At 32.7% G+C, this 22,732-nt stretch overlaps 1 protein-coding gene across 1 annotated transcript; it reads left to right on the top strand.

Annotated features, from left to right (window-relative positions):
- The first annotated feature begins 416 nt into the window (after positions 1 to 416).
- Positions 417 to 22,515, top strand: LOC146531871 (uncharacterized). Its single transcript, XM_085197666.1, has 3 exons — positions 417 to 539; positions 18,247 to 21,626; positions 22,040 to 22,515. Exons 1-3 carry the CDS (start codon positions 522 to 524, stop codon positions 22,368 to 22,370), a joined length of 3,729 nt encoding a protein of 1,242 aa, XP_085053792.1. The 5' UTR covers positions 417 to 521; the 3' UTR covers positions 22,371 to 22,515.
- Positions 22,516 to 22,732: the final 217 nt, after the last annotated feature.

The raw sequence follows: 22,732 nt of genomic DNA, 5'->3' as shown, positions 1-22,732 counted from the left end.
AAATGCGTAATATGTTTCTAAAATAATTAACACTTATTGATTATATCATAAAAGAAAATATATTATAATACAGAAGATTAAAATTTAAAATTTACACGTTATGCTCGAACTTTACAACTGTGTTACATTTTTAAACTAAAAATCTTACTAGTTACAAGAAAGTGAATGTGTACCAAAACAATACCTACCTATATTAGTACTTGTAAAGTTATTATTTTATCCAAAAACAGAATTTCTTAGAACTTCTAATTTAAATCAAACGATAGCCTACTGGCCCTTCATTAACGATCATTACAAAGAACCATAGCTGACGTTAAAAAAAACCACAGCGACGACCTTATCCCAATTTCCCTCTCGATGGGCATTAGACCTCTCTTTACATAACAAATGTGAAGGTTGACTTTCTTTAGCGGGGAGTGCTCCGTCGCCTCAGTCGCTAGTGGTACGCGCGCGCCCGCGCTTGTGCTGTGACAGTGACAGGTGACAGTTTATTTTTTTTAAATTAACAACCGGTAGGAAGAATGAGGATCGCCTTTTGGGTATGTACTATTTAAAAATTATATATTTATGTTTTTTTTTTATCTGTGGCTAATAAGGTTAATTGTAATTTTTGTTTTTAATTTTATTATTTTATATTATTGTTATTAAATTTATAATATTTAGCTTAATAGGTTACAGTGAAAGTTGGTCGATTAATTTTATTAGTGATTTTAAATATTTGGTTTTTTATATGAATATTAATGATTGGCTTTCTATTGGAGTTTAAGACATCTACCATTTTCTTATTATTCATAAAAAAAAGAAATTAATATCCATAATATGCAAATAATATTCAAAATAAGACCAATTTTAATAATGCTTGTTTTTTTTTTATTTTGTATGATATTTATATAGAAATATAGTGGACAATGTATAGAAAATATAAATTATTATAAGAAAAAAATTGTATGTATTACTCAATATCGATACATCCTTTCTACGTTGCGTAAAAGCCTCGGAAGTATGTCAGACAGCGACGTGGAATTCGCGAGCGGAACTTATCATGATGTTTTCCACTGATGATGAAATGCTAAACTATACAGTAGCTATAGATTAAAATTATAATTGTAATAACACCGTCAAAATATAGAAAATTACATAAAATAATTAACTACGTTACTTTCACAGAGTTATTTAAAAATCTACTTAGATATTATTTAAATCTAAAATAATTAATTAATAAAAAAAGGAATAAATTTCTTATAAAATTAACATTATTAAAAATTACAAAAGTGAAATTTTATTTTAAATGTATTTCAAATATGAATTCATAAATTTATAGTCTATACAAACAATCGAAACCTCTTTGTATGGATATCGCCTTTACAACAACCTGCCGAGTGACGGCCGGGTGATGTTTTCTCTTGTTTGTTCAACGCAATATGGACATATGTACGTAACCAAAATATGTTTTAAAAATGAATATTTTATTCATCATTTACATACATAATATCGATTTCAATTAAAATATTTTGAATTTACATTAATTATTAAATGAATTACTTTAATAATTTTACATACATAATCTTTACATATCCTTCGAGGCCAATCGTAGCGCAGTTGTACAAGCGTGCGAATGTAAACACGATAGATTCTGGGTTTGATTTTCATTTCTACGTTCTGGTAACGATACAGAGCGCAGCGTTGAGTTCCTTCACTGAACACGCAATGCCTTCAGAATTCAGTGGAAAAATGGAAACAGAAATGTGATATGAAAAAGAATCTTAACACCAGATTTCCGGATTCCCTCTGCCCTGCTATATGAGAAAGAGAGAATCTTTAAATTAAAAACAAACTCACTTATTGAGGGCAACAATACAAATATAATAATAAAATTCTTTAAATTTTATGTCAGTATACTTAAACAGGGTCGAGGACCACTTGTAAAGTGAAATTAGAATGTAACCCACCGTACGTACGGTGTCAGGAAGACATTGTATTTAATGTATGCAGGCCGATAATTTCTTTGTATATTTATACTATAAAACATTTAATTGTTTTTGTTTGCTAGCACATGTGGGTTTATTTAGATATTAAAATATTTGCGCGCTCTTACCCTCATATGAGGATAGACTGAAAGTACCTAGATTTAAGACACTGCGTTCCCTACGCACCGCCTATTTTTCAAGATTTGCGTGTTGATTGGCGTAAGTAAACGCTATAATTAAATATTATCAGTCTCTCAAATAAGATTGCAACCCATAACTATCGGATGCTGTACCACTGTGCCGCGACGGACAGAAACAATCGTACGAAAAATAAGGCTTAGCTTATATAGTTTAATATAATACTAATTAATTTTGTAAGAGGACTATTATAATTATGACGTATTGGTAAAAGAATGTGAAAATTTATTTACTAAAGCTGCAGTGAAGCCCAAAAGGAGGGTTATGTTTTAAGCGCATATGAATGTGTGTCTGTTCCTTTGTTCCCTTGTAACTGTTAAAGCAGTGAAGCGATTTTGATAAATTATACGATGACGTTTTATTTGTCTTGATGGCGCAAGTTTACAGGAAATATACTGTATATGTATTATATAGTATATTATTTTAATGTATATAATCGGATTTTTGTTTTCTTTATAATTAATTTGTTAATGAATTAATTACATTTTCTATTATAATTTTACATATTTATTTATTAGTATATAAATAAAAATAGTATTGTAAAGCCATATATTACTTTAATATCTAAAACCGGATGTAATAAAAATGATGTTTTAACAAAGCAGTACATAATGCATACATACATTTGAATAAATCAGTGGATTATGTACGATTTTGATTTCACAACAGTCGTCTCGGTGTCTTCTGTAATTTGTGCGAAGTAAATGGCGTCGTAAAATGAATTATCATGTTATATCACGATTTTAATTGAAATTAACTTTTAATGTAATTTAATAATCATAAATAATGTTTGTAGTTTATATTTAGTTTCTTAGATATTTTATACTAAAAGTCCTATTTGATAATATTTATCTTTTCTGCTTCTTCTTTTTCATTGTAGCCTATATAAGGCGTTATAGATACAGAGAGACTATTATGTTAAATAATTTCTTTGATTTTCGTTCACAAAAAATATAGTTAAAAAATTAAAAAGAACATAAATTTGTTTCTACTATAAAAAGTTTAAAAGAACAATTTTAACTCAAGTCGTTTGTGGTATCTCGAAATAAGAGTAAATATACAAGATAAGCAACTTTTAGACATCCGGTGAGAGCAGTAAATTATCATAAAAACATCGATGGGCGTGCCCGAGGGTGACTGGATCCGGTCTTGATGTTAAAAATGTAAAGTCATATTTGAAAATTATAAATAACTAGGCCAATCGTGGCGCACTAGCATGTAACTGTAAGCACGACAACGGTTGTGGGTTCGATTCCCACTCGAGGAATTTAAATATTAAATATTTTTATATCCTCACTCTGGTGAGAGAGCCAAGCGCGGCATTTAGTTCAGCCTCCAGGATTTGGTGGAAAGTGAGAAACGAAATGTGTTAATAGGAGCGAACTATCGTAACCCCAGGATCCCTCCCACATATCAGGGTAGACTGATATGTGTGGGAATCACAGCGTCAAGGTAAAAAAATACAAAAAGAATAAAGGAATTATGACTGAGCATATTGCATTCAACTAAATATTTTTTTCAATTTAATAATATACAAAGTATAGAAAAAATATAGGTAGTATTAAATAGATAAAAATCTGATTAAATCAGGAAATAACACAGATAATTCTCATATAACGGCATTGAGTTCTGCATGCATTCCCAATATTATCTTTTTTCTTTTTCTATCTAAGCTAAACAATGAGGAAGATGAGTAAAGATATGTTCATTAGATACAATCTTGAACTGTTAAATAGTTCTCACGCGTGTTGACGTAATCTACCGGAAGAGGTTACTTTAGATGCCTAAAAAAGTGACAGAAACCTTTTTTTTTGTAGAAAACGAAAGCTTATCTCGGTCACACTTGGCAGGAAATTTAACCGCAGGTGTTTTTTTTTGCTTTTAAAAATGACCTCTTAGAACATAGTAGCTGAGGAACTCTTTTTACGAGTATATTAAAACTTGTCACCGCAAGGTGGATACGGTATTGTTAGGACGTGATCTAGAAAATCTGGAATCCTTCCATTCCCGTAGGAATTTCAAAAAATATTATTTTAAAATTTTCAATATCAACTTTTTAAGTCCATTAGTTTCGATATGCGTTGTTTTGTATTTCCACCAGTAACGTAACTTAATAAATGACGCTACTATAGAGCACACATGGTCTTGCTTAATGTTAAACCATGTTTGTGAACTTCCCTTTATTGGAATGTTGATATTAAATATATTTCATTTTTTTCTTTAATGTGGATTAACTATGCTTGAAATATTTATATTTACTCAGTCTAGTGAAACTCTAAAAAGTCTAAAAATTAGGTGCTCAGATTTGAATGGCACAAATTAAATAATTAATTTTTAATTTATATTATTATTTTTTTGCCATTTTGCTTCTTTAAGCTTGACGCTGTATCTCTCTGCCTACCACTAGTATAACATACTCGTAGTAGGTATAGAGACCTAGACCTAGCATTAAGACAACCCGTTTTCCACACACTAACCAATTTTCAAGAGTAAAGGAACTTCTTCGTCTTCTTACTAGATTGAAGAAATGAAAATACATCTTTCCCTCGAGTGGTAATCAAACCTTCGAGTATACAATCACACGCTATATCTCTGCGCCAAGACGGCCTCAACTTCTCTTTATATATCTATAAAAAACATATGAAAATTAAGAAAGTGTACTATCAATATAAAAAGTATGATAATATTTTCTTTTTTCTATTCTTTAAACATCTAGGACTGGGTTAAATGACAATCGTCGTACCGTTAAATTGGCGTTACGTGCGATCGGTACCGTCTCGCTCCAGTTGGAAGTCAAGGCCAGAGCTGAACGCTATTGAACCTTTTTACTTGAACTTGAATGAAAATAGTATTGTTTGATTGTTATTTTAACTAGTGTAGTAACTCCCGAACTGAGAATCGATCGCTTTAATTAGATTAGAAATTAAATTTTGTGTTGTCTTGCAACTATATGTGTGTACATGGTTAATTCTAGATATATTCTTGCAACTTGCATTCTTGTATTTTTATGATATTTTTTCTAACAATATCTTAATTTCAATTTTGCCAAAATCTGGAAGTGGCGGAGTGGCGGAACTTAACGCTTGCAAAAATTGGTTATTTGTATTCGACAAAAGCGAATAAGCTTCAACACGTCTATTCTGAAGACATTGTCCAATTTGAAACACCAGTATTATATAAAATAAAATATTTAAACAAAACCTGCTTCGAAGTGGAAATTATTCAAATGTGACTCCGTCATGGCAACGAAAGTGTAAAATCTGAATAATTCGACTTTCGACGAATGTGTGTATCTATTCAAGCCACCGTTTGTGTTTACACGGATATAATTTTATTTATATATATTTCTAAAGATTTTTTATATATTAAACAATAAAGGCGTCTTAATACTTAAAGTTATAATAAACAGATACTATGTTTTCGATAGATGGTTAACTTCAATGTCGTTTTATATCAATCAAAAATAGGAAGATATCTTCTTCATAAAATACCTATAAATACTTATTTGTATACATAATTTGATTGAGGTGACAGGTTGTGAGTTCAATTCCCACTCGGGGCAATTAGTGCTGCACTGACAAGCTCGAGACGCCATTGACAAAGAACAACAACAACAACACTCAGAGAAATTAAATATTTTAATATCCTAGCTCTTTTAGCGAGACAAATTGCGGAGTTGAGTTACGCCATTCAATATGAACGGTGAACAGTGTCTTAACACTAGGTTGTCAGTTTAACTCTGCCTCCCGGATATGTGCGGGATTCAAGGGTAAAAAATTAAAACAAACAAATAATATTAGCTACAATTCCCTTGAAATACAATTCCATATTTTTACTCTTATAAAGCCTGGATTTGAACGTCTAAGTAGCATTTTTGTGTAATTATATTCCCACTTAACCAACTGGTATCAAAGGAAACGAAGTTACACACATTATTTAATCCAACCACGTACACAACCGTCCCATAGCTTTCCGTGAAAGTCCATAATTCGCACATATTTGTGAATCACCTTAACATCTTCTATTAATATAGACTCTATTGCACTTGGAATAAAAGCGATATGCTAACTTTTACTTTTAAATGTAAACAATTGTGTACTTTCGTCTCTATAATATATTATTTGTTTTGTGAAGGCTGTATTGTGTAATGTTAAAAAATACAAATTAATCGTATAGTAGCGTAGTTGTGAAGTTTCTAACTATATTTAATGGTCGTAGGTTCAATCCCGATTGAGGATGTTTTTTCTTTTAGCTTAACGCTATATCCTGCTTTTAATACGTGCAGGGTACGCAGTGGGAACCTAGTGTCGAAACAAAACGTTCTCCAAGCACCGCCCAATTTTAAAACAATTTCAGCAAAAAGTTCCCTACTTACCTAAATGTCTTAACGGGAATATAATAACTTAATATTATGGTTCCAGGTTCCCTTTACCTACCCTGCTGTGAGCTGCAGCGTGAAACTAAAAATGATACATTAAATTTTTTTCTATGATGTCTATATAATATAATATCTATTTAGTTTTATCAAAGACATCATAAATATTTAATAACCCTGGCAAATACATAAAATAACTATAAATCATTCTTTTCCTATAAATTTTATATTTTTTAATTAATTTCAAACAATATTATAGCTATAAACTTTCTAAGATTGCGTTTATATCTCAATATACAATATTATTAAAATGACATTAAAGTTTCATATTTTTCCTTTCAGAGAAGTCTTGTGCCCATCCCAGAATTTTTACTTACAAAAAATACACTTGAAATATTAAAGAAAATTTCTTTACGCAAAATATTAGTTCAAAACTATAAACAAGGCCTCCCAAAATCTCTAGATACGCGAGTAACCATTACCGTATTGCCTTTTCTGCCCATTTTCAAGACATTGCAGTTTGACGTACGGAATTCAACACCGCTTTTTGTCTTCTTAACAAAGCGAGCTAATGAAAATAGTTCAATTTTTCAAATTAAAATTGAACCCACAACGAACGCCCGTACCTCTGCGCCATAACAGTTTACGAAATCTCTAGGCATTAAATACGAGTATAGCAATAACTACACTATATGTCTAAGTATAATTTTGAAAAGAGGAACTGTTGAGTTTCTTGCCGGCTCTTCTCAGCAGAACTGCCTTCCGAACCGGTGGTAGCTTTTTGTTCATATGTTTCGATATTCGACGATTCAAAAGTGCTTATAATAATTGCCTATTTGAATAAAGAATATTTTGAATTTGAATTTGAATAAAAATATTTTTAAGCTTAAATTATAATAATATGTGTTCATATTTTATATTATTAGAAGGAACAGATGATGGAAATGAAAATCATGGATATGGCTAGGTGCTACAGGCGACGGTAAAGCTGTAATAAAATTAAATACTTAATTTAAACGTATCCATAAGGGAGATTAAGATAATTTATGAGATATTCATGTTTATAATAGAAAAGTGAAGTTTTAAATAAATTATCGTCCTCTCCCAAAGCCGTCATGGCCACATCCCGATACCAAGCCCCTCATAGTTTGTGAGATTATATTTAAGCTTCACTCGGTACTCCGCCTATAGCAGAGTAGTAAGAGGGAAACTAGTGTTATGACACTCTGTTCCCCATGCCAAATTTAATGTTGTCCTTGCGTGCTGCTTAGCAGAACGAAAAAATCAAAATAAGTCATTGCCACTAGTATTTTATTTATTTCTTGTATTTTATTTCATATTATAATTAACCAATTATAATATGAAATAAAATACATAAGATAAAAAAATACAATAAATTTATATAATTCACGATTAGTATTTATTTGCCTTAGCATAAATTTAGGGTAAATTTTTAGAATTTATAACTTAACTAAACTAAAAAAATTACAAAAAAATAAAACAACAACATTTAGGGAAAAAATAAAAAAATCAGGGAAAAAAGGAAAAATTAAAAAAAAATACAATAAAATAATTAATAATTAAAAACTATCAATTACATATTATAAACGGTTTTTAAGAATTACACGGATAAATGTCGAAATTAGGTATGCGACCACATAATGATATGAGAGTTGCGTAAGAGATGAGAGTAAAAGTAATGATGCGTTTTTACTTTTAATGGCTGGATGACATAATTAAAATTATTCTAGTAAGAAGTCATTTTTGTGGGCAGAGGGAACCCCCCATCCCCCCTTATCACCGAATTTTCAAGATATTGCGTGTTCAATTGCGGAGCTGAACGTCGGTAGGAAGTGGAGAACAGAAATGTCTTATTGGGAACAAAATGAATTAACACTGTCTTCCCAGGTTCTATCTGCCTACTCTGTTATGATGCTATGAAAATGTAATAATAAAGTTAAAATAAATATTTTATCATCTTCATATTATATCCTATTTATTTATATTTTAATCCTGTCATGCGGGAAAGAGCGTATATAATACCGCCTTACATAATAATTAATTTCAATTATATGTATTACAAAATCCAACAAAAAAACCCTGTAATTTTTATACAGGTGCAAGGAAACTCATCTATAAGCCATTTGCACGCGACGTCCGCTTAAGAGATATTCTAAAACACATTATTTCTATTAAAGAAAGGAGGTTAATATACTATAATATACTTGACCAACTTTGAAATTCGATGATTTCCGCCTTTAAATATTATTCTGTAATTGCCTTTCCCAATGCAGGTTAATTTTTAAAAATTAACTTTTAGTATAACTGTTAATTATAGAACTCGTGTTTATATAATGTTAATGTTTCGTTATTTTTGTTATTACATCATTATTGGGTCGGTTCGAGTTTTTTTAAACCAAAAATTTTGCAGTTATTTATGAATTTAATGAATTTACTTTAACCTGTACCTATACGACTGGTTTTGTCTTGTGTAACAATATAATATAAACTATAAGCAAAAGATATATTTTTATCTTCTATTCAGCTTCACGCTATATTTCACTAATAGCAGAAAATACAAAGAGAATTCTACATTTGTCAAAGAAAAATACTTTTTTAGAAAAGTACTTAAATGTATAAAAATTTGAACGTAGCGAAATCTCTAACAACACTCTTTGAGCGGTTTCGAAGAATTACGTCACCTAGACCTAGGGCTTTGCGATTCAGCAGATAATATACTAATAGTATCTAAGTTCCTCTCTGAGACCGTTGTGGCACTGGTACTCTGTTGGGCGGGCGGTTGGACGATTACAGTTACCAAGAGGCGCGGGTTCAAATCCTGCAACTTTCAAACAATTTAAACATTTTTTAAATTGGATATAATAAAATATTCTGTCTGCTTACTTCAAAAAATGCTAAAAATGATAATTATTTATACATATCTACCCTCATACGTCACACTGGCCAATACGGCAACATATGGCATTATAAAACGTAATTTCTCTAGCGAATAAAGTAATTTTAACCGATGCGTCTCGCCCGCGAGCTTTCTACGACATTCCGGGCGGACCGGCCCCGCGCGTTTTGGAGCGAGAGTGAAACGTACGGGCTTAGTGGCCTGCCTGTGATATATATTCAAAATGTATGGTTATTTATAGAATTTGTATTTTTTGTTCTTTTTAGCTATATCCCGCATGTGGTACCATGGGAACCTAGTATTAGGGCAGTCTGTTCCCCTTAAGATTTCCCTTTCCTCCACTTTCCCCGTTGAAATCGGGCCTCACTCAACGCTGCGCTTGGCCTCGTTACCAAGGCAAGGATAATATTAAATATTTAAATCTCCCGAGTGGGAAGCGAACCCACAATCGTCTTGTTTACAGTCGCACGCTTGTGCCCCTGTACCATTTGCCTCATATTATTTGTTGATATGATGATATTGATACATGATAATCTTAACTTTTATATTTTACTAGTGGACCCGGTCGCGGCTACGCCTGCTTGAACTATAAGAATATTTTTGCGTCGGTCATACTCATACTATACCGCCCGAAGGCTAGGTCATTTCGAATCAGTGACATCTCCTTAATTATTTATTAGAATGTTATACAGTAAACTATAATTTCAATCTAGATAAAATGCTAAAAGGGACTATTATATTTATTTTCATAAGGATGAATATCAAAATGTTGCGGTAACGGTCGCGTAGCGTCGCGACGGTTGTTATTAACATGGCAGAATAAATTGCACGTCAAATTAGAAACTATTTTAATATATTAGTATATCTGTGTAATGTAATGTTATATAGCCTATAGCACTTCTGAAGAATGCAGCTTGCATACAAAACAAAAACAAAGTAAATCGATCCAGTAGATCCAGAGATCTTAGCGTTCAAACAAACAAACAAACAAACAAACTCTTCCGCTTTACTATATTAGTATAGATGTTATTAAATTACCTCTCATTGGACATTTCCTCAGTTGCGAATAACTTGCTCAATATATCAAACCTATATTGAAAGTAGGTAAACTTTTAAAATTTACTTCAAACATATATTTTTTAATCTTTATTAAATAAAATGTAATTTTGTATACCGCTTTTAAAAATACAGAATTTTGCAATAGTGTTGTGTCAATTATATATCGTAGAAAACAATTTAAGAGTAAATAAGAAAAAGAATTAAAACTAAAAGTTCTCCCGTATCATCGATATTGTGTTCTCGAAGGTTACCTGAACTTCCCTCCTGTCTATCTTACCACCTGTTTAATAAATCTCTTTACATTATAATTCGAAACTAGCTACTTATTGTATGCAATACACGAATACATTCTCGTTGATATCATTGACAATGCAAATACACGTATTTCACATGATCTCCTTGAACGATAACCTAGAAATTGTGCGAAATTGAAACAAAAGTAAAAGTGACGTCGCAATATGTACTAACATGTAGATACTAATTGTTTTGTAACGTTTTTTTTTTATTTCAACCATTTTAGTATTTATTTAATGTATTGTAAAATTAACGAAATTGAATTCCAAATTTATTGTCTCATAAAACTTAATATTGCATTTTAATTTTATCAAATTATATTAATTAATTTTAAATTTAAATATAATTTTCTTCATTTTCACAACTTGAAAGCTGTTTTCATTGATTCTGGCTCTGCAAAACAAAATACTTTCGGCTATAATCACAATTACAGAACTTAAATAAAATAATATTTATAACAATAATATTTACAGAAAAAATCGATTATGAACGTAGATTCTGTAAAGTAGAGAACGCAGTGTATTAACATAAGTTTCTCTTTACTCACCCTGGTATGTACAGAATAGAATAGAATGTATAAGTTAAAAAATATATATTTTATTAATATTTAATATCGATCTTTTCGCTTCACGCTGTATGCCCTACGAAGCAGGGTAGGCAAAGACAACCTAGTATTATAACATAACGTTCTCCTCTTGCCGCCGAATTCTAGAGGCATTGCGTGTTGAGTGGCGGGACTCTCGCCGCACTTTTACCTTGACACCAGAGTGAAGAAGTGAAAATATATTTTTTCATTTCCTCAAGTGGGGATCGAACCTGAAACCTGTCGCACTGTGCCTCTAATATCAATTTACAATTTAGAATAACAGTTTGCCACCCAACAAATAAATCACCAAATAGCTTTCTTCTCACCACCACCACAGTTACCAGTAGCGTGCCATACGTACGTGACAGCCTCGGAAGCCCGCTGAATACATATTACGTAGAAACTAATTGTATATTTATAAACAACTATTGTTGCTGGAGAAAGTGGTATGTCGTTGAACTTGATCTTAGTGATTATAATAATTAAGTTGTTGCTTTTTTGTTGACTGCAATTAAGAAAAAAATATTAATTTGCCTGTAAATTTACAGGTAAAAAATTAAATGTACTTGTGAAAATTTAAGTGTGTTATTAAATATTAATGAAAATTAAGTTAGAGTTTAAATACATAGGCAAACTGCTGCTTTAGCTATGTATAGACAGACACTACAGCAGTAACGGTATATAAAATAAAAGAAGCCCACAAATCGTTTGTGTTCCTGAAGATATTTCGGGAAATCGTGCTATATTAAAGGCATTATTAAAGGCAGAGGGAACTTGGAGCTGAGTGTTAAGACAATCCGTTCTCATTAAAACACTTCCGTTCCCCATTTCCCGATGAGGTATTGCGTGATGAGTGGTGGAACTCAACGCCGCGCTTTGCCTTGATTTCAGAGCGAGGAAATGAATATATGTAATATTTTCATTCTTCCCAGTGGGAATCGAACCCACATCCACTCATTTTTGCAGCCACACGCTCGTGCCTCTATGCCACAACGTCAATAATACATAGAAATATACCAATATACTGTACAGCAATCATAAGCTGAAAGCCCTTGATCAAAAGTAAACTAAATTGGTTCATACTCACAATACTATAATTAGAATGTAACCTCGAAAGAGCTTTAAAGTAACAAATTAAAGTTTATGACTTAACAAAATTTGACAGTTCGAGGTCTTTTTAATATTGAAATGGCTTATTAAAACAGCCTTAAATATTATAGCAAATGTCGAGGAAACTTATATTAATAATAGCTTTCGCTTACGCATGGAAATATCTTGAGATATTTTTTGGGGAACCTGGACCCACTGTGTGCGGGATACAGCGTGAAGCAGATTTATTTATTTGATTTTAGTTAACTATATACATTCAATAATTACATTCAAATATTTCCACCTTAAAAACTAAAAATAACGATGAAATAATATTTTTTTAGCATCACGCTTTAACCCAAGTACCTACACAGATGGAACCTAGTGTTCAAACACTCCGTTCTCTATTTTCCACCGAATTCTGGAGGCATTGATTATTGAGTACCGCAACACAACGCAGCACTTTACCTTCACATCAGAGCGATAAAATGAAAATATAACATATTTAATTTCCTCGACCGGGAATCGAATTCACACGTCGTGTTTAATCGTTGTGCCCCAGTGCTACAACAGACCTCAAAAGATGAAATAATACATCTAAATGATATAATATAGATTACTATAACGATACATTACTGTACTATTACTATAATAGACGCGTAATAACGATAATAGGGGCCGTGACAGGCGTGACGGTAACTGGGTGTGCGTAGATTATCTCATACTATATAGCGGATGACACGCGGGACGTTGACACCAGCTTTCTAGCATTTTGAAGATGTTTCCTTATATGCATGAGGAAGTAGTTCGATTTAATTGATATCTATTGAACAATGACCTTAAAAAAATCTTAGGTTTAAATAGTTTGTTAATTAATGGTAAGATTTTCGTAGCAGCTTCATGTTTTTTTTTCACATAACAGGTGGGCAGAAGGATTTTAGTGCTAGACTCTCCGTGTCGCTGCAACGGGAGCACATGCTTGATGGCCACTCGGGGACATTAAATATTTAATAATTTTATTTCCTACTCCTAGTCACGAAGCAAAGCGCGACATTCGGAAGAAAGTAAGGAAACCAATTAATTATCTTTATGGAAAACGGGTGACACTAGGTTCCCGGGTTCCCACTGCCTACCCTGCTATGTATACATCGTCAAACTAAATACAAAGAATAAGAAAACCTTTATAGGTACTCTACAATATTTATGACCCTGTCTTTGAACCCATAAACCTGGTATTCCACTAACATATAAATTAATCACTAAGTCAACGAAACGAACATAAGCCCGCAGATAATTGTAATTAGATAGCGAAGAAATGAGTGACAAGTTGACATGGTAATGGGATGAGTGTTTGAAATTTGAATAATAAGCTATGTTTTAAAATAAATATGAAATTAATATCTTTATGACAAGAATATTTAAAACCTTTAATTACTCAGTAGGTCGTTTGTTTATTTAAAGTTTTTTTTATTTCCTCCTCTCTTTCTCTATATATTATGTGTAACAGGGTAGGTTGACGGAGCCTAGTGTTAAGAAATTTTACTTTTCACCTAATTTTCTAGACATTTTATGTTAAAATGTCGTCACCAGTGCGAGGAAATAAAAATATTAAAGCCAAATGGGAATCGAACGACAACCACCTCGTTTACAGTAACACGCTTTTGCTCCTGAGCTCTACGATCTCTATAGTCACATAATTATGTTTTATAATATTTTGTTTCAATTAAACCATACTTATATTATAAATTCGAAAGTAACTCTGTCTGTCTGTCGGTCTTTTCCGCAATCAGGGCCAAACCGCTAATTTAATTGTGATAAAACACTCATATAGAGATACTTGAGGATCTCGGGATGAACATAGGATGCTTTTTTTTTCTCATATATGTAATATTTTCGATATATACCAATATATTAAAATACTTATTAATTTGACATGCAATTTATTCCGCCATGTTTATAACAACCGCCGTTGCTAAGCAACGATTTGCAAAGTTTGTTGTTAGAAAACGTCACCCAAAATGAGCTTGCTTAACGCATCTCTCTATTGAAAACTGAAAATAATTTCATAAATATATTTAATAAATATTCGTATAGTTCAAGCGGGCGTAGCCGCGTTCGGGTTCACTAGTTATTACATAAAAAAGAACAACACAACATAATAGCCAAAACATTAAATAAATAAAAAGAAGCATTAAGACTAATGTACGTAAAATCTTGTTATTATGACACAAAATCACCTGTTTAACACATAAATGTATAGTAATATTGCCTTAAAGTTTAATATTATGCAAGATACGTCTCTCGTATTACTTGCAGTTATATAATATTAATAAATGGAAAAACGAATAATCTACATATTTCCTCACTGTGACCGACATCTGTAATGGAGATTGTTTTGAATTGGACGACAATTTGTAAATTGTTTATTTATATGAGAAGTCCATTTTGGTCGTATTAAAAGAGTGGAACATACTAGAAACATAGTGTTAAGACACTTTATTATGATAGAAGGATAAAAATTAAAATTTTATCAAATTAAATATTCCTCTGCCTGGGCATCGAACCCCCGGTTATTACTTGCAATAACAGCTTCAAAGTGCACCGCAATGGCTTTCTTCCTTCACGTTTCCTATAAATAAATAAATAAATCAGAAATGCATAAAAATATATCTTATAATTTTTCAGTAATACTTTATGTACTGAAGGACTCGTAGCAAAGCGGAATATTTTCCAATTGTAAATGCGACGGTTGTAAGTTCAATTTCTAACCGGGGTAATAATTAGTTTAATTTTCTCACTCTGGTAAGAAGACAAACCACTGCGTTGAGTACCGCATCTCAACACGAAGTTAGTCGTGCGGTGAATGAGGAATTAACTGTTTTATTACTAGGTTCCTTATACCAACTTGCTATATACAAGATACAGTGGAAAAGTAATTTGTAATATTGCAAACTAAGTAGAAATCTAAATTGAGAATAAGATGAGCTTCCAAATAATATTGACTAATATGCATTTCTGCATCTATTACACAGACGACCTTGTATTATCAAATTACACAGCACTTTCAAACACGCATATTACCGTGACACACATAATTTAAAAAAAAAACAAAAGTGACAATCGTATTTAGTGAGCGGAGTGACGTCGAAAGCGAACGAATGGATTCCACTTAAATATTATCTTGTAATAATATTTCTGTGTTCATCGCTGTTTTTTTTATGACGCGACGTCTTAATGCATTTCGAATGATAATAACTACTGTATGAAACTTCCTGTGCACAAAAAACTAGTTAAGTGCGAGTCGGATTCTCTCTCCAAGAAGTACAACTTATAAAAGTTGACAAACTTAAGTTTCCGGGCATGTGCATCAATTTGTATGACATATAAACGTTTATAATGATTTTTTTCTATGAATTTTCAATTTTTGCATTTTTATTTTATTTATATTGTAAGTTTTCATTTAGTGTCAAATTTCATAAGTGTATGTCCACGGAAAGTACCCTATAGATTAGGGTTAAGAGGCGATACTCGTAAATGTGCTTGAAGGGACCACAGATTGATACATCCACGTGCTATCGACATAAATGGTCAAATAATAATATTTAATCTAATTAATTTAATATGTATGTAACATAACTTTGGATTTTATTCAATTAAAAAGTAATTTCAGCTATTAGTATAGACATTCCTTCCACAATATAGAATCCAAATATAAAAAAAAATTCTCATGCCGCTATTATGCAAATGATGACAGCGACAGTTGAAGACTGTGTGAATGAGCCTGAGATTTACGATCCCATTCATATTATGATATTTAGTTAATACTTTCAATTTTATTAATAATATGCTAATTATTAATAACGTGACCAGTCAATTTATTAATAATAGCCCTATTACGTCTTGCCGTTGTAATATTTTTTTTGTGTCACACGTGAATTTTAATATGAAATTTTAATATGAAATGACTTTTTCAATTTAATTATGTTAAATTTAAACATATTTATAATGACGTCACTTTGTGAGTGTGAGAGCAGAGAGAGGGGAACGGAGTGTCTTAATTTCTCTCTCTAATTCTGCTACGTAGAAAAATTCGTAAAGCTGCTTCTTACAACCAAAAATAAAAAAAACATAATTTGCGCATAATTAACCAATTAACAAAACTTCTTTTTTACCAACTAAGTACATATATAATACTACTTGACAATCATAAAAAAATGTCGTAACAGCTAAACCTACTAAATATATTTTATTATACATATTTACATACTATACCGACGGCGGTCTGAAAAGTTCACACTTTTACTTTTTACCAGTGAAGTAAGAAGCGACGGATTGCAAAACCTGCAAAGTGCATGAACTGTATTTCTAAAGATACAATGAATAACGTATGACAATATAAGTATTCGCCATTTTATTTGACTATTTCATAATTTTATGCTACTAAATTGTTGTCTGTAAGTATGTAAAGAGTAAGTTAAAATTACATAAGAGATTAATTTAATTTTTTTTTTTGATAATGAACTCTAGAACACTCTAGCGGTGGATAATAATCCATTACCATCACGTGATTGACATTAGAGATAATGATGACTCTGTTAGAGGGTCTTGAGTTCTACCACTCAACCCACAATATCTTGAATTTGGGTAAAAAGCGGAATGTATAATAGTTTGACACTATTTCCTCTCTGCCTCCGGTAGCTGTCAAAATACAAGAAGAACTAAAAACTATATTAGAGATTAGGCATGAATAAAAAAAAAGTTAAAACAAAACTTCACATTCAAATTAATGTGAATTCTGAGAAAAAGTACCTTCCTACTTCTACCTAAAGGTAAACGACTTTTTTCGCACTCGCAAAATTATATAAAATCTTTTTATCAAGACTAACATTATTTAAAGTATGTTATCTAATTCACTTAAAAAAAATGGTATTGTGGGACACCAGGTAGGAACGAAGTTCCTTCGGCTAATGTAGAATCGACACAAATTGCAAAAAAAGTCGTGCTCAATTTTATGTAGGTTTTCTTGATTTTTCTCTTAAATTTTATTTATATTATATTTTTAGTTTTTATTTAAGTACAAGAAAGTATTTAGGAAATTCAGTATTTTAGGAAATAAGAAATTACTTAAAATAAAAAAGACATCGTAATTCAAATTATCAACTAAAAAAAGAAAGAGGGAGAAAGGTATTATACACTACTCGTCTGTGTATGCGACTGTCGCGCCTGCGCACGTCTCATTTAACGGTTTTATTCCACGCATTTTTCTTACGGTTTTACTATCACAGTTTTTTCAGTTCGGTCACGCAGCGAAATCCCTATCCCTTCCAAGCCTGCCGTAAGGAACTTCGTTCCAAAAACGAGTCCTTTAAGTATTTTAAAATACAATCACGCACCTACAGACCTTTAATAATCTTGTTGCCTATTGGAATGCAGATGGACAGGCTTCTCGTTTCTTTTTATTTTTTCAACTTACTTGTAGATGAATCATATCACTATGGAGCTTCGTGTCCATGACAGTTTGTAGAATAATGCGTCAGGAATAAAAATAAGACATTTTAAGAATACAGATATAATACGAATATTGTATTTTTGTAACAGTTTCAAAAATTACTTTAGCTTTAACCCATGGTTTTTATCGTGGTTTTGGTCTCATGCATTTATTTATATTTTTGTATATATATATAAACTTAATGTTAATAAGAAGTCTATTATTCAATTTTGATATAAGTAATAACTAATAGTTGTGTTTTACTTGTTTCAGGTCACAGCGTTTGCTGTGCTCAGCATAGCATTTGCAAAAAACTCGACAGCGAAAACGAAACCGAAACGACAGTTAGAAAGTATAAGAACTCCGGAGAATTTACAATATTCATTAGTTCTTCCCCATTCGCGAGTGGCACATTTTCGATCATTGACAAGCTCGAGAAGAATCTCAAATGTAGCTCCACGTGGAGGTAAGCTGCCACCATATGCCGTGCAAATGGAACCAGTTGTCCAATATTCACAAAAAGATCCACTATACGGCTCCAATCACGAACACGCAGAAGAAAGTGTGGTAAATAAAAATGAAATTTATGCTCAACCAAAAATTCTTAACGTTTATGATGGTCCCGAAAGCTCTTTTGGACCTCCATATGGCAGTCTACCTACAGCTCCGCTTTACAGCGAGGAAGCTCACCCTCAATACTATGATGCACCAGAACCTATTATTGAGATCATTATTAAAGAATCTAATGAATCACTACCTGCCCCTCCACCCCCTGCTTTACAGAAAAGGAAAAAAGAACCAGTACAGGTATTTTATGTAAAATACAGCAAAGATCCTCATTCTAAGGACAAAGTAGTTTATGAACAACCTATCCCCGCTATTACACCACCATCTAATGATGAAGATGAACATCATGAAGACTATGTTACTGTTACTCCTGAACCTTCATATATACCAGTGCAAACAACAACTCTGAGAGCCATAATAAAGCCAGAGTCAGAAATTTATCATACTGACAGTAAAGTTAAAGTCACGTTCGGTAATGATAATCACCATTATGGCAATAGACGGGCAGAAAGCCCACAAGGAGAGCAAAGAGAAGAAACAGCGCCAAGACCCGCAATCGCTTTGCCAAATCACAATTTAAATGAACCACCACAGTCAGAACGTTCGGCATCACCTAGACCGCAATTAAGTCAACATAATCACGCAAGTTTCCAACAAGAAAAACATGCTCAAAGCCGTATACAATTCCAGCAACCATTCCTTAGCCACGAACCACAGTTACCAAGGCAAGGGCCTTCTATAATTCCTTTTAGAGCTCAACCACATCAAAATAACTTTGGCCCATCGCCTTCTTTAAGCCCTCGTCCTTCATTTTTCAATGTTTCTCCAAGCCCTAGTAGCCATTTCGCTAATATTGCTCCTACGCTGCCAGGTCCGATTGGTCCAAGTTTTGCAACATTTTCAAGACCAAATGGACCACCACAATCATTTAATTCTCGTCCAAGTAATACACACTCTTTTGGAACAAGGCAACATTTCCCACCTAGGGCAAGTTTCCATTCTGGACCTCAGAGACCTTTTCATCAACCTCAAAATTATTTTGATGAAGCTAAATACTTACAAGAAAATTATCACACAATAACTACCGATCAAGTTGATCCGCCGAAGGTTCAGTTGTTACCAAATAAACAGATTCAAAATTTTAATATTGGTCCTAAGCCCGGTACAAACCCTACGCCTGCACAATTTGCTGATCATCAGGGCCGTCCACAACAAATTATTCCTTTCAACCAGCAATTACCTCAGCAAAGACCACCACAACAATTTTTAGATTCCAATAAAAATAAGCTTTCAATTTCAAATCCACCAAGATCACCATTCTTTAATTTAAAACCATCGCCTCCTCATATCGAAGAAAATCGTATTCCTTTCCAGCGCCAACCGTCTCAGCAGCATATCAATTTCCATCAAAGTCAAAGACCCTCAGTCCAAATAAACACTCAAGAACATAGTCAATCGCTAAATTCATTTTCTGGTGTAATTTCACCATCGCCTTCCCCTTCGCCATCTTCTGCTCCTCATAGTCAATTTTTACCACACCCCTCCTCATCTCCTTTACTTAATTTCCATCCTCAGTCTTCTTCAATTCCAAATCAAGTCAATTTCCAGCAACATCCAGGACCATCAGAAAGACCTCAAGCTCAAATCAATTTCCAACCTGTTTCTAATTCAGAACATCAGGATATTAATCAATTCGTGCCAAATGGGGGTGAACTGGTCCCTGCTATTTCTAAATATGAACAACACATAGTCCTCAATGGACCAACAGGTCAACCAAATTTAAATGGGTTTAACAGTTTAAGCCAATCGACACCAGCTGCTAGCCAACTACAGCAAAGTCAACACCACCATCAACAGCAACAACAACAGCAACATCTGCAGCAACCGCAACAACAACATCAGCAGCAACCACAGCAGCAACAGCAACATATTCAACAGCAGCAGCAGCAGCAATCTCAATATTTTGACGCAGAACAAGAACAAGTGAGGCAGCAGCTAGCACAAAACGTTAGAAAACAACAAGAAGAAATTCAACGTTTGCAAGTCCAATTACAATATGCACAACACCAACATCAACAACAACAACAAGAACAACAACAAAAACCTCAATTTGAACAAAATTTTAATCAATATCAACAACAGACTCAACAAAGTTCCCCTACCCCTCAATATGTCCAAGAAAGATCCAAGCCACATATAAACTATGTTACAAGCACTGCAACACCCTATTATCAGTCTACTTCAAGGACTGTAGAAATCAAGCCAAGTACTCAAACTTACGTGTCTTCTACAGCAAATATCATAAGTAGTACACCGGAACCAAAGAAAGAAGAAAAGAAAAGACCGGCTATAGAATTACCTGATGAAGTTCCAGACGACCTTCGACAACAATTACTTTCCTCAGGAATTTTAGACAATGCTGACATTAGTGTTTTGGATTACGATAAAGTAGGTGATACGCCTTTAGACTCCTTGCCACCAGATCAATTAGCAAACTTTTTCAGTGCAGGCGGAGGTCAGCAAATAGCATCTAGTGAACACAGGCCTATTATAGTCAAACCTAATGGTGATAGTATTGAATCTAGGATTGATGACAATATCGATGAAGATGATCAAGATATAGCTGCATCTGAAAATTTGCCAACCTACGTAGCTCCACCTCCAAAACAAGGTGTAGAAATGAAAGTAGTTCATTTCGATCCTAAAACAGCGGAAGGCCAAAAAATTGCTAATACTTATGTTAAAGAAGACGCCACACAGGTAGATCCTGTCGCTTTAAATGACAAAAAGTATAACAGATACCTACCTCTTAAAGTAAGTGGCAACCAATTTCCCCTTCCCGACATCTTGAAAGGAAAAAAAATAACTTCTGTTGTTGTGCTAGCTCCAGTACAAACTGAAGCTTTAAATGGAGAACATTCAAGAGCAGAAAGAGCAACTGATAATTTAAAAGGCATTCAATTTGTAGCTGGCGATAGTCTTCATAATTTATTGAAAAAACCAACAAAAGATAATTTTGAAAAATGGCTAGATGTTGAAAAGAAGACAGCTTCGGATGAACAATCTGTTATCCTCTTAGTAACCGGGTGAGTATTATATATAATTCATTTTCTTACCTTTGTCATTTACTAGCTTGATAATATCAATAAAACACTCACTATAGTCAAATGTGGTCAGTCGTGGCGCAGGGCCACAAGTGAGTAGCTATAAACGCGAAATAAAATATTTATTTAAATTAATATTTTCATTTTTTCGCTCTGGTGCCAAGGTGAAGCGCGGCGTTGAGTTCCGCTACTCAACATGTAATTCCTCCAGAATTAAGCGAAAAATGAGGAACGGAGTGTTCTAATACTACATACCTTCTGCGCACCCTGCTGAGTGGATACAGCGTAAATCAGTTCCTTTTCCTTCATAAAATATTATATTATGAGCCTATTAATTCTCTTAATGTCTAATATCTTTAATTAGAAATTAAAATACTGTTTGTATATCGTTTCAGAACCGACGAACCAGCAGGAGACAGAGAAATCTTCATGTATGACATTGCTTCAGGCAAAGTGAACAAACTTGATGGTGAACTTTCTAATGCATTTGTGGAAGCAGCAGAAAACAATTCTTTAAGCAAAGATTTTGAAAAATTGGCTATTGAAGGAGATGGTACTCCTGAAAATTTTAATAAGGAAGCAAAAGATGCTATTAGTGAAGGATCCGAAAACGTGCCATTATTCGTAGACTTGTCAGGTGTCCGTCTAGATAATGAGAGCAGCGGAGTGCTTATTTCATCTGGATATAGCAAAACAAAACGAGGCAGAGCGATTAGAAAACATTGATGTACAAACGCCATATGGCGACCAACCCTGTAAATAGTATAGTTTTAGTATTACTAAATTAAAGCAACTAATGTTGTGTATTCAGTCGTTAATTCTTATTGCAAGTGAGGATCAGGTTGTAATATATAAAGACTTATAAAACTTATATTTCGTTTTATTTTCCTAAAAAAATATTTTATTAACTGCATAATTCAATTTTTCATTTATTTCATCTATTTATTAATAAACACTTATGAAGTAAAAGAGTTAAGTTGTTTATGAATAATTTTCGCACAGTATTACTCTTTATGTGAAAATTTAAAAATATAATACAATGTATATACACAATATATTATTTTTATATTACAATGTTCATAAAAATT

This window comes from Heliconius melpomene, chromosome 14 (assembly GCF_056956725.1).
Source record: "Heliconius melpomene rosina isolate 202511_hmr_F chromosome 14, ASM5695672v1, whole genome shotgun sequence".
NCBI classification, from domain to species: Eukaryota; Metazoa; Arthropoda; class Insecta; order Lepidoptera; family Nymphalidae; genus Heliconius; species Heliconius melpomene.
Note: the sequence above shows the minus strand (reverse complement) of the source record. Positions and strands in the feature narration are given on the sequence as shown.

Bases quoted from the DNA above. Each gene is read 5' to 3' on its own strand.
- LOC146531871 (XM_085197666.1), top strand. The intron at 21,627-22,039 runs GTGAGTATTATA...ATATCGTTTCAG, and splicing joins GTTATCCTCTTAGTAACCGG to AACCGACGAACCAGCAGGAG.